Raw genomic sequence first — 13953 nt, 5'->3', positions numbered from 1 at the left:
CCTAAACACATTTTCTAGGGAGGGAGCTCTAGACATTGCTTACTTTGGATATGGTAGGACTTGCTTCAAAATAATTGTACCACACATACTGGAAGGGGTGACACAGGAGAGGATTATCAAATTATGCCCTGGATGGAGAAAGTGGGTGGAACTAATTTTTCTCTCCCTTTAATACAAGGGTGGGGAACTATGGTAGATCCAGCCAAAAGGCTGAATACAGAACTGGCCTGTTCTCCATGGGGCACTTTGACACTTCACCATTACACCTAGTGTGCTCCTGATACTCCCTTTCCAGTTGCAACTCAGCACTTTCTGAATGTGGTATCTTTTTCTGTCATCACAGAGGCAACAGAAAAGGTGCCGATTCAAAAAGCACTGGATTCTGCCAGAGGCTGCAAAGGAAGACACCTAGAACATGATCCTAGTTCTTCCTTTTCAACTTGATGCTGCAGTTTAAGCTGTCCAGCATCTGCAGTCACATGATGGTCATATGCACATAGTTTGAACCAAATCATGCCGCAGGCCAAGTGTACCGGCTTGATGGGTCTAATTTGGGTCAAAGGCTCACCTCCACTGCTATTATGCCAGAACTTGGGGTCATCCAATAAAACAGTATCAGAGGATTCAGGTTAAAAAAAAGACTTTTTAACACAGTACATAATTTATGGAATTTGTTGCTACAAGGCAAGCCAATAGCCGCCAATTTAGCTTTAAAATGGTATTCACCAAATCCACGGAGAATAAGGTAATCAACACAATACAAATCTTTATTACGGTCATAGATCAGCATATAGGTAATCAATAGCTTTTACTCATGACTGAATCTTCAGGTTCAGAGATAGCATTGTGCAACAGAGCTGTTGCCTTCAGGTCCTTTTTGTGGAATCCCAGAGGAACTGGTTAGCCTGGACAAGGTGAAACATTTGTCTAATCCAGCAGGGCTCTCCCTATGTTTATTAGTGATTAGTATGTCATCCAGCTTGACAAGGAAGGCTATTAATACTCCTATGCTGATGGAACTGAGGTCAAAAGAGATACCTTCGGTGTCACATGTGAATTAAGGATGGCAGGACATTTTAGCAGAAATCTGCCTTAATAACTGGCCCATACTCCCAAAAGAAACAGAGTTAAGATTCTTTGGGAATGGTCATGCAGGACAATATTCACCAGGCATAGCTTAAAAAATAAATAAATCACTACAGCATTGTGATGGAGGAGCTGTGCTTGTGAAACTTCAGCATCACTGTTAACTTTTGAGAACGACAGCCTTACTCATCAGATACATGAAATATTATTGTCAGTTGGCATACTAATAATAAAGAGTGATAGCAGAAGCCTAACCATATTTACTCAGAAATAAGTCCTATTCAATTCAACGGGGTTCCCAAGGAAGTGAAGTTAGGATTGCAGCCTCTCACACACTCACTTTTGGCAATTTTGCCACTGCTGTTTTCTGATCCTGTTTTGATGGGACAGCTTTTAGCTTTTTAACTGAGACAGTTCTATGAGACAAACACCATGAGCATTCATACCAGCAGGAAGGAGCAGTAACATGATCATCTTGGGTTTTGCTGTACTAATTTACTAATATTTCCAGGGATGTCAGCTTGAACAAAATATGGGGGCGGGCAGGTAAGCCCCATCCCAAATAATTGATCACAAGGCACACACACAGACTTTGAATGGCAATGCCCAAAAACTTGGAGGGGGGAGCCCAGCCCTCTCAAATATTTTATTGGTTGGGACCTTGGCTCCTTGGATTTGGCTCCTATGCTTTGCTCTAAATTCCAGAAGAAAGACGGAGGCAGACAACAACGACCTCCAGGTGTGTTGCAGTTGGACCCCTCACCTCCCTGTGATCAACTGCCATCACCTGTATCTTGTGGGAAGGATTTGGACGGACACTTTCCTAGTCAGTCCAAACTCTTTATTGCACTTTATTTCCTATAATTTTTATTAAATTTTCTGTTTTACATTTTAGAATATTCATTTAAACAACCTTAAAATATCAACGACTCCTCTTCTTCTCTTTCCATGGTTCATTTTGCATATCATAAATCCCTGCATATTTTACATAAACTAAACCATTCAGTATTCCATTATTACATCCACCAAAACTTATTTACACTGTTGAATTTATCTTTATGTTGCCAATGTTTTCAGATGTTCACAATTTCCCCCATATATTCAATAAACGTTTTCCTATCTTCTTTAAGGGATGCGGGTGGTGCTGTGGGTTAAAACCACAGAGCCTAGGGCTTGCTGATCAGAAGGTCAGCGGTTTGAATCCCCGCGACGGGGTGAGCTCCTGTTGCTTGGTCCCTGCTCCTGCCAACCTAGCAGTTCAAAAGCATGCCCGTGCAAGTAGATAAATAGGTACCGCTCCAGCGGGAAGGTAAACGGTGTTTCTGTGCACTGCTCTGGTTCGCCAGAAGCGGCTTAGTTATGCTGGCCACATGACCCGGAAGCTGTACGCCGGCTCCCTCGGCCAGTAAAGTGAGATGAGTGCCGCAACCCCAGAGTCGTCCGTGACTGGACCCAATGGTCAGGGGTCCCTTTACCCTTTACCTCATTTTCTCTAAACGTATGTCCTTTTTCTCTTATTCTGTGTTAAGTCTGCAAGCTGTGCATATTCCATCAAGTTGCCATTCTTTGCTCGATTTCCATTTTGGGGCTAACAAAACAGGGGCCGCAGTGTACAGTGTACAGTAGTGGCATATATAAATAACCTTGATTGCGCTTTCAAAACACTTGCTTGAACGTGACTTCCAGCCACCTTGGTAGGATTTTGACCCTGAATGCTGGGATGCCAACACTGGCGGCCCAACAAGAAACACAACCACAAAAACGGACTGGAACCCTAAACTGACAAAACCCCCAAACTCGACGATCACTTCCTCCGTAAGCCATTTCTTTCCCTGGGAAGTTCGCGCCAGAGCGGTGATTTGGGGAGACCCCATTGGCTGGCGGCGGCAGGTGCACCGCACGGAGGAGCTTGGAAGCCCCAGACGCGCCGACGGCGCGTTCCATTCTCCAGGGGACACCGACGAATGTGACCTGCGCAAAGCCTCCTTTGCAAAAGAGAGTTTCTTTTCCCCCTCCTCTTCCCTCCACCCCCCTCGCTCGAGGACAATGGGCCAGACCCGGAACTCTGGCCCTGGGATTTGCCACAGGGCGCGCGCCGCCCTCAGTCGCCTGGCAGAGGCGCGAGCGAGCGCAGCGAGGCTGCTCCTACCCGAGCGAGGGAATGGAGCTCGCCGAGGTGGACCTGGGCGACCCCGGGGAGCAACCGGGCCGGGCCGGGGTGTGCAGCAGCGCGGACAGCCCGGCGGAGGAGGAGGAAGAAGAAGGGGAGGAAAGCGAGGAGGCGTTGTCGCGCAGCCGCGCCTCCTCGCTGGTGAACGGCCTCCTGACCGAGCTGTACAGCGTGGGGCGCGCCCGCCACCGCGACAGCGTGGACAGCTCCACCGAGGCGTCCGCCGGCTCCGACGCCTTCCCCGGCGGCAGGGGCAGCAGCGCCGAGTCCCGCTTCCTGCAGGAGCTGCGGCGAAGGCCCGGCCAGCGGCACCAGAGGACGTACCTGGCGCAGAAAGGTAAAAGGGTCGGGCAAGGATGGGGGGTTTCCCACCGCCGGAGAAGGAGTTTCCTGCTTCTTCCTCCTGGCAGCCAGAAAGTCAACAGGTGAAGATGTCCTGCTCTGCATCTCCGTGGTGCGGGCGGGGAATGCTGCACTGCACCGGTCGGCTTTCTGTTTATTTGTACGAGAGCACTGCCAGGAAAGTGAAGAGAGTTGGCAAACTTGTCCTTGCAGGATGACTTTGTTACTCATATATTCCAAGCAGTGCCATTTTTCTAGAAAAAGAGGTGCCGGTGCTCAGCGTGATCTTCTCCCTTGTTCTCTTGGAATGGCAATGGCGCCCACCTGAAAGGTGCCGGAGCACCTGTCAACTCCAGCTGAAAAAAAGTATTGATTAAGATATACTGGGCTCTGAGTGTGCACCTGTTGCATTCATCCCCATCCCTCTTCTTCGACTGAATTAGGACTTTGCTGCTCAAGACTTTCCTCTCTTCCTATTTGTCCTTAGGATTTTTCAGACTGTGCCTCAGATCTGCTTCCATGGCCCAATTTTTAAAATCCTGTTTACTTTCAGCTAAGCAAACAATCTTCTTTCTTCTTTTCTTTACTCATCATTCTTTTGGAGCCCTTTTTCGTGTTTGCTTTCCCCTAAAAACAACACTAGTGGGTGCACATTTCACAAACTTACCTTCCATGCAGGTTTATGACAGATTGTTAGCGAAAAAGGATACTGCCAGCTCATGTTTCCTGCTGCCTTTTCCGTTGTCAAGTCTTGCTGAAGTTATGCTGTTGTTGTATGCTAAAACTGGGATCTAAATTTGCGCTGCAGCCACTTTAGCTACTGTACATTCAATCAAGGATGACCACAGAATAGCCATGGATGATGAAGAAAGCAAAATAAGGGAAGTCTTAGTCAAAAAAGAACAGGGAGGAATCAACCTATCAATTGCTTTTCTTAATGTCCTGAATACTGATGTTAAGTAAGTAAATATTTACCAGCAAGGATGATCTTAAGCCTTGACAGTAAATTGCTATGACATCATTGCTTGCAATTTTGGCATATTGTCATGGGTTGTTGAACTGAAACTTTTATAGCTCTTTGTGTTCATCTTTAGGTGTTTAGATGTTAATACTGGGTGTATATCATCACATTTTTTCTTACCTCAGCAGGTTACATACGTCTCTGCTTCGCTGTCATCTCATACACTCACCTTCTATGTTTATACCTCTTACAGTCCCACATAAGCTCCCTAAGGTAAATTCCCAGCTTCTGTTTTTCAGCAGCGCAAAGTAGATCTATACTTAATCAGCAACAGACTTGGCGCTTTTGTTAAGCTAGAGAAGCTAATACGCTAACACAGTTTACAGAGATTGCTAATACAAATTTATGCTGACCTAAGACTCTAAAGGGACGCGGGTGGCGCTGTGGGTTAAACCACAGAGCCTAGGACTTGCCAATCAGAAGGTCAGTGGTTCGAATCCCCGCGATGGGATGAGCTCCCGTTGCTCGGTCCCTGCTCCTGCCAACCTAGCAGTTCGAAAGCACATCAAAGTGCAAGTAGATAAATAGGTACCGCTCCGGCGGGAAGGTAAACGGCGTTTCCGTGCGCTGCTCTGGTTCGCTAGAAGCGGCTTAATCATGCTGGCTACATGACCCAGAAGCTGTACGCCGGCTCCCTTGGCCAATAAAGCGAGATGAGCGCTGCAACCCCAGAGTCAGCCACGACTGGACCTAATGGTCAGGGATCCCTTTACTTTAAGACTCTAAAGGAGATAGTTCTAGGAGGGGGTAACATCTGTTTCCTCTGCAACAGCAATTGAACAGGCCAATATGGTTTTCACAATTTTTTCCTAATTCGGCTAGATTCTGAGTAAGATGTTATGATGTACCATCTCTTTTGCTTTGGTCCTGAAGCACTAACTGTTTGTGGACAGTTAGCCATAGCTTCTGTTGTGCCGTCCCATCACTCTGAGGGGAGGGATTGAGAGAAGGGCTCAAGCCTGTCTTGGGCCTTTGCGCTAGGATTCCTAATTTAAGGCTTGGGAGCCCCCAACAGTCTCCATGGGGCATCTGAACCTGGCTCTTTTGCTCATTGGCTCAGATAGTTATACTGTGTGGTGTTAATAATGCCAAGGTTACGAATTCAATTGCTGTGAGAGCCATACAATTTTTAAAGAAGGGTAATATTTCAATAGTAGTGGTCCAAGTTGAAAATGTGGCCTTTTAAAAGATGCTGTGCAGCAAGGCCAGGAGATGAGGATTGCCTTGGAGAGATGCTACCAGTCAGAGTGGACAATACTGGGTTGGGTAGAGACACAGTCTGCCTCATATGCTGATATGACGCTGCCTCTGAGTAAGATCATATGTCACTCTAGCCTAGTATTGCTACTGTTAATAGCTTTATTATGGACAGTAGCTTCCTAAAAGCATATTTATTTTCTTGTCCTGCATGTTCATACCCATAACAGGAATTAATAGATTGCAGTTGGTCATTACCTTACAGATGTTTTGTCCTGATTACTGGTGATGTGTGGCACTCCTGGTTCATTTGTAGGCCCCTTAGAAAATACTGCCATGATAAGAGTTAATAACTAATGTGATCTACCAGCTACCATGACAACTAAATGTTGATCTGTTGAACTAATTTTATTTTAAAAATAAAAATTTTATTGGTCAAAGTAACATCTTTCTGCAACATGCCAAACTCTGATCCACAGATTCTCATCTTGCCTGCTTTTCCCTTCTCTCCACATAAGAAGTAGCTAGTGATCTACCTTTCCACTTGCTTAAAGCTTTCATGTCTTCCCTCCCTGGCTTGTCTTCATTTTATGTACTGTATTTTTAGATTTGTAAGTCTATCTATCAACCTTTCATAACCTGCTCATGGAACCTTTTCAGCCGGAAAGAGTGGGATTCTAATATTCGATGGCTTTGTGTTCTCAGCCTGCTGTATTTACAATATGGGCAGCATAATGGTGACCTACCTTATAGGCTCAACTGACCTACCTTATAGGCTCAACCTTATAGGCTTAACTCAACCGAGACAGCCTGTGTGAAACACTTTGAACACTGAAAAAGCATTATATAAATATCATGCTCATTCTCTCAGTGGGCATGTTCAATCAAGTTTTCCCATAGCACCTGAAATTCTACCTCTGGTTTTCCTTCTCTGGTCATCAGCACCAGTTGTGTAGGATAAGTACTCTTTTTAATAAGTCTCCTGTCATTAAATTGAAAGATATCCCAGTACTGAATTTTTAAAGGGCCATTTCAGTGAGGTCCATACTACAATGTCTGTTAACATCACAATACAGTTCCTACGTTCTGCATGCAGATAACACCCCTGTTGAATGCCATTCTCCCTGTTCTCTGCTGCGTTCTTTCTCAAAGGGTTAAGGGTTGTCCACTGTTACTGATTACAGATATCACCTTCTTTATTTGTTTTAGCTAATTTCATGAATGGCAAGCAGCTGTTAACTTAAATGCTGATTTCTTTTACCTGCTTTTGCCCACTAGAGGGTGCATGCTATGTAAATAAAATTGCTCTTTTAAAGATTACAATTTTCTTTGCAGGTGAGTTTATGTTCAAAGATCTCTAAACAATCTAAGAAGCTAAGTTACTAGCAAACCATATATATTAAATATTTGCAGCTAATGAAAAATACAGTATGGGCTTTTTACAAAGTCCTTATGATGCCAAATGAATTTGCCATGGGGAAAGAATAGGAAATGAAATATGCATGTATGTATTACATTTATATCCCATCTTTCCCCTAAGGAGCTCAGTGTGATTTACATGGTTCTTCTTCCTCCCAATTTTATACACACAACAACCCTGTGAGATAGGTTAGACTGAGAGTGAATGACTGGCTCAAGGTGAGCTTCATGGCTGAGTGAGGATTTGAATTTTGGTCTCCCAGGTCTTAATCTAACACTGTAAATGCTACACCAAACTGGCTTACTTGAGTCAAATGTTGCCAATAGCTAAATGCTTCTGAAGGAGATACTTATAATATACTAAGGAGCCTGAAAAATTTAGTAAAATAATGGTAATAATTTGGAAAACATGTTCTCAGGTTCATGGGTATATAAAACTGCAGACAAAATTCTCATGCGGGTGTGATTATTGTCTCTTAATAATTCCATTATTTTACTGATTTCTATTGTTTTAATTTGTGGATTTACTGCTATATATATTGCCTTGGGGGTAGTCTTGAGCAAAGTATTGACCTAATAATAAATAACTTGTTATCCATCATTTACTGTAAACTTCTTAAGGTGTAACAAAACATGAACTCTTTGAGTGTGGCAGCGAATTTCCACAAGAATATGCATTTATAGCAGTGGTGGGAGAAAAGCAATGACAAACCTAGACAGCATCTTAAAAAGCAGAGACATCACCTTGCCAACAAAGGTCCATATAGTTAAAGATATGGTTTTCCCAGTAGTGATGTATGGAAGTGAGAGCTGGACCATAAAGAAGGCTGATCGCCGAAGAATCGATGCTTTTGAATTATGGTGCTGGAGGAGACTCTTGAGAGTCCCATGGACTGCAAGAAGATCAAACCTATCCATTCTGAAGGAAATCAGCCCTGAGCGCTCACTGGAAGGACAGATCCTGAAGCTGAGGCTCCAATACTCTGGCCACCTCATGAGAAGAGAAGACTCCCTGGAAAAGACCCTGATGTTGGGAAAGATGGAGGGTACAGGGAGAAGGGGACGACAGAGGACGAGATGGTTGGACAGTGTTCTCGAAGCTACCAGCATGAGTTTGACCAAACTGGGGGAGTGGAAGACAGGAGTGCCTGGCGTGCTCTGGTCCATGGGGTCACAAAGAGTCGGACACAACTAAACAACAAAGCAGTGGTGGGGGAATTTTCGAGCCTCCTGATATTGCTGGACTCCAGCAGCTATCTTCCTTGATAATTGGGCGCACAGGCTGAGGCTGATGGGAATTTGACTCCAAAAAAGGGCCACCGACCTTCCACCCCCAGTTTACAGGATAAGAACCTTTAGGGGCGAAACCCCTGGTGCTTTCCATAGGGAAAAATGTGTTCTCAAGTTACAGGTTTCACCAGGCTAATTTTATTCTCTGTTTGTTGACAGATACCAGTGAGTTGACAACTATAATACGCGAGCTGAATTACAGAATTTGTGTTCAGTCAGCAAAATTGCTTCGCCTTCTGAAACAAAAGGACAGGCTTTTGCACAAAGTGCAGAAGAACTGTGATATTGTAACAGCCTGTTTGCAAGCAGTTTCCCAGAAACGGCGTAAGTACCCTTGTGTGTTTGTGTGTTGTCATCTACGCGCTCTGTAAGCTTATTTTGAAATGCCATTTTACTGTTCTAGTATTTTGAAAAGGCTGTTTAGCACAGGGAAAAAATATTTTTGGTTTCTATAAACATATATGTAAGGGAAGGAGACAGGCAAGTGCTGTTCTGAGATGAAGGTTTTCTTCTATTCGTTTTTGCAGGCTCTGTAGTGTATTGTTTATAAAGGAACTGATACTTGAACAGGAGTTTTTTTCATTTTCAGTTTTTAAAAAGGAATTTTAAAATTTAGGTCAGATTCTTATACTTGAGGATTTCTTAGGTCTGCATTCAAACCATACTTCCTAGGAAGTAAATCCACTGAACTTAATGAGACATGCTTCCAAGTTAATATGCATAGGAGTACAGGGGTCAGCAAACTTTTTCAGCAGGGGTCCGGCCCACCGGCCCTCAGACTATGTGGTGGGCTGGACTATATTGGGGGGGGGGAGAGAGAAATGAATGAATTCCTATGCCCCACAAATAACCCAGAGATGCATTTTAAATAAAAGGACACATTCTACTCATGTAAAAACATGCTGATTCCTGGACCATCTGTCGGCCGGATTTAGAAGGCGATTGGGCCGGATCCAGCCCCTGGGCCTTAGTTTGCCTACCCATGGAGTAGATTATAAGTTTTATTTTTTAAAAGACATTTTGCCCCTGCCTTTCAAGATATAAGTCTCAAGAAAGCTTGTGCCATAATAGAAAAACCGTGAATGATAAAAGAATGTAAACCAACTATATAAAACAACAACAAATTCAGCAATACCAATATTTTCAAGGGCCTTTTAAAGTTTTTAACATTAATAGCCTAGGAAAGAAAAATATTAGCTCTGGTGCCCAAAAAGAAAAAAAGGGGGAGGTATGCATTTAAAGGAGACACAGTCCAGTCATAAAGTGAATTTCATGTATAAGGTAAAATTCAATAATGGTGAACCTTTCTTTGTTCCAGTGACATGCTGGCAAAGAGTTCAGGCTGTGCTTCAAAATCAGCAGGACAGAAATGATTTAATTGTGGCTATGTAGATTGTACCCACACATAGTTCTGAGAGTTTCAGACATATGGCACCAAACTTTAAAAGGCCTGAAGTACAACCATCTGACCTCAATTACGCAATTCCCTTATAAAAACTGAAAATGCAAAACCTATTGTGCATTTGCTTCATGAATTAATGTACCATTTGGTGGGCCTCACAAAGCAGTTTACAGAAGATCAGAAAGACAGTAATCCTCAGACGTGTTACAGTAAGGAGGAAGTTCTTTTGCTTCTCTGTTTCCCTCAGAGCAAAATGGTTCTTCAGAAACTCCTGTAGTGGCAGTTTAGGGAAGGAGGGATCGCCACTGGGAGCCACAGCTAGTATGCACACTTAATTAGCCTTTTTACATGTTTTAATTGAGTGGTATTGTGTATAAAATGTATCACAGGTTGTTCTTCAGAATTTTTCTAAAGCTAACTTTTTTTGTCTTGTATCTTTTTTTTATTAACATGCAGCATGGCAGTTTGTTATATTCAGGTACAGTAAATGAAATGGCATGAACACTGCACTAAAATGAGCTTTTATGTGCATGCATTAATATATATATATATATATATATATATATATATATGTGCTACAAGGGACTTGTCTTGTTTTGATGTATGCATCTTCATGTTCTGTTTCTCTCTCTGACTGAGTGGAGAGGCAGATGAAGTTTTCTACATCCGAGTAAAGTAGCTGCTTAGAATCACGTGCAACATTCTCTCCCACTCAGGAAATGTTTTATGGGAAGGTGGTTCTGGTAGCTAAGTTAACACACCATGCACTGTTGCACAATGCACACATGCACTGTTGGGTCAAGGGAAGCAAGCCCACGTTCCATAGGTCTGCCTTTTCTCCATATAATAAAGACACTGTGAAATGCTGCTGCTGGGGCTTTGAAGCTTGTGGCAGTTGTGTTCACTCTATCCTTCTGTATTCCTATGGCAGTAAGGATGAGGAGAAACTGCTTCTGCTAGGCTGCTATATCCAGGGATCTGCAGAAATATCAGTGGGACTTCTGTGTCTTCTCTTGTTTGTCCATAAGCTAGAAGCCACTGAGGCTGCTTTATCCCAGGATCTCACAGAAGCAAATAGCCTCATGGCATCAGTAACAACTACCACTGCATATCCTGACCCCTAAGTCCACCTGCTTCCGCTATTGTGATACTATTGGGTTCTGGGACCTCTTCGGACAGGCAACCACAGGCTCCATTTAACTGGCTGGCGACAGCTTGATGGGCAGGTGTTTTCAGTCTGAGAGCTAGATTCCATCAAGGTCAACCAGTGGTTTTGGTAGTGGACCGGATGAAAGGGTGGAGCGGCAGATGCAACTTACTTTTGTACAGTGGGCTACCTTCCACCCATGCAAAAGTCAGAGGTTTCTACACCTTGAGAGAAACCAGAATTGGGAGATTCATCCATTTCTAGTCTCGAGGGCTGCATTTGGCCCCTGAGCCTGCGGCTTCCATCCCTATACAGTGGTGCCTCGCAAGACGAAAAGAATCCGTTCCGCGAGTCTCTTCGTCTTGCGGTTTTTTCGTCTTGCGAAGCAAGCCCATTAGCGGCTTAGCGGCTTAGCGCTATTAGCGGCTTAGCGGGCTTAGCGGATCAGCTGATAAGCGGCTTAGCGGATCAGCTGTTAAGCGGCTTAGCGGATCAGCTGATAAGCGGCTTAGCGGATCAGCTGTTAAGCGGCTTAGGGGATCAGCTGTTAAGCGGCTTAGCGGCTTAGGATCAGCTGGTAAGCGGCTTAGCGGCTTGGGGAAAAGGGGGGGGGGGAGGAAAAAACCCCCGCAGGAACTCGCAAGACATTTTCGTCTTGCGAAGCAAGCCCATAGGAAATTCGTTTTGTGAAGCACCTCCAAAACGGAAAACCCTTTCGTCTAGCGGGTTTTCCGTCTTGCGAGGCATTCGTCTTGTGGGGCACCACTGTACTAGAAGACTAAAGGAGTGACAGTGAAGATGAGCTGGTCAGCAGTATTAACAAGACTGATGAAATGTTTCCCAACTCTTAATATGGGTAACAATGTGTTTTCCAAGGCGGATGGAAGCCTTTCTCTATTTGAGCAGAAGAGACCCTGATAGTGTGACATTGTGCAATAGGTACAAAACGGCCACCCGGTATACTTGGTCTCTGGTGTATTTGTTAATGATTTGTGGAGCGAGTCAATTATGGACATTATATGCAAGTCGGTCATGACCTTTTGGCAGGCCTTCAGTGTCGCTGTACTGAACAGGTTTGCTAGCCCCTTGTTCAAGGGATTTCTGTGCCGGTGCCGAAGAGGTTGACAAAGCAGTACCTTGGACAATGTGACCTTAACCTTGAAACTGGAGTTAGTCTGGCTAGAACCCAGAGAGCTAGTATAGTATTCTTGGCTGGATTTGCAAGAGGGCTTGGCCGCAGCCAGTTGGATGTTTTGTTTTGAATGCTAGCTCTCCCTTTCCTGACCCATTCCATCATTTAAAATTCGCAAGCAGTTTGTATGAAAAACTAATTGTGCTTTCTTTGGCTCCTTCCCTCCCCTTTGAAGTAGATCCAGTGGTTCAAACATCTCCTGTTGCTTGCATATTACTTACAGTAGTTGGCTTTTATGACTTGCCACCCAACAGCTTGAACATTAAATTAGAGACAGTAGCTTTCTTTTCACAAATTTGGTTATGCAGTCTTTGTGTGTGGGCGAAACGAAGATTCCTACCCCTCCTACACAAATTCTGTAACTTGCACTCAGTTCATGTCACGTTCTCCATCGTTCACAGCATGAGAACTATGAGGTGACCTAAATGGGAAGAAAAATATTTGAAAGACTGGTGGATCAAATGCCTTAATTAAAAAATGCAGCACGAAGTGTGTATTTTTAGACATGACGGCACCAAGACTGCTAGGAATTAGACAATCTGTTCAGTTTGAACTGGAACAATTTTGCTGTGATAGTTTTTGCCTCCTGCGATAAAGTTGCAGCATTGCTGTGTTTCCTTGATACGAGGCAGGGCTTTGGAGACAATATATATTTTTATTTATTTTATTTAACAATATGAACATGCCACTTAACCATAAAAAACTCTTAAGCTCTGATAAAAGGCTATTTTCAAACCTATTTGTGGTTCGCAGGGGAATTTCTGGGCAGAGAGGTCATAATTGGAGAGAGTAGGGCTAATCCTCTACGCCATGTCAGGAAAATGCCCTCCTCTTACAATGAGGCTTGGGGAACAACTTGTTCCCTCCCATCAAGCCCAATAGCTGTTTCAACCATAGAGCTGCATTCCCTCTTGACAAATTTTCCAGGGGCAAGAATCCGTCAGCGATGGTGACCAAAGTAGGCATGATCAGCCACACAAATGTATCCATGAACTGCATGCTGTGATAGTAGAAAGCACATCCATTTGTGCAAGGCAACCAACCCCATTTTCTGTCATCCTCCCCAGCTGTTACAGTCCTGTACGCCATACTCCAGATGTGGGGAACCTCTGACCGGCATGCCATTGTTGTCCCATAAGTTGCTACAATTCCTGAAACTTTGATTTTCAGCACTAAGGACATGAAATGTACTTTGCAGAGATGGAAAGCAACTTGCACAGTTCTTATATTAGATCTAATTATATCTTTTTCATGGACAGCACATAACACTGTTTCGTTTATTAGACTTGGATAGTAAACCTTTATTGCATCTGACATAGCTGTCTGGACTGATTACGCTAGTCAATAGCATGCTAAAGTGCAGTTTTATATGAGCTGTTAAGCAAATAATTATATTTAGGGAAGAGGGGGGAGGGAATCTTCCAAAGGTGGGATTAATAATGCATTGCATACTCTGCAGTTAATGTGCTAAAACAATTTGCAAATAGGATATGTGGAAATAGAGATGATTTCTCCCCGCCCTCCCGCATACCATGCTTCTTCCCTGCCTTTGTTGGGTAGTTTTTCCTGAAAATAACCTGGATCTAATTGCTTAGAATAGCTTTTGAAAGCTAGCCAAAATACATTTCCTTTAACTAATCTAAGCTCCTGGGTTTCAGGGTAACAGAGCACTATTCAAGGTACACAC

General features: G+C 43.8%; 1 protein-coding gene across 2 annotated transcripts in view; it reads left to right on the top strand.

The window, feature by feature from the left end:
• The first annotated feature begins 3155 nt into the window (after nucleotides 1-3155).
• Nucleotides 3156-13953, top strand: part of TBC1D30 (TBC1 domain family member 30) — a 50317-nt gene continuing 39519 nt past the window's right edge. Inside the window, exons 1-2 of one of the 2 annotated variants that reach the window (XM_081022328.1) lie at nucleotides 3156-3593; nucleotides 8685-8849. In XM_081022328.1, the coding sequence (XP_080878454.1) occupies nucleotides 3248-3593; nucleotides 8685-8849 (511 nt within the window). In that variant the 5' untranslated portion in view covers nucleotides 3156-3247. The remainder of the gene's footprint in view (nucleotides 3594-8684; nucleotides 8850-13953) is intronic. The other variant, XM_081022329.1, reaches the window with a different exon arrangement.

Source organism: Podarcis pityusensis (assembly GCF_964106645.2).
Source record: "Podarcis pityusensis genome assembly, chromosome: 10".
Taxonomy (NCBI): domain Eukaryota; kingdom Metazoa; phylum Chordata; class Lepidosauria; order Squamata; family Lacertidae; genus Podarcis; species Podarcis pityusensis.
This window is presented reverse-complemented; position numbering and strand designations above follow the sequence as displayed.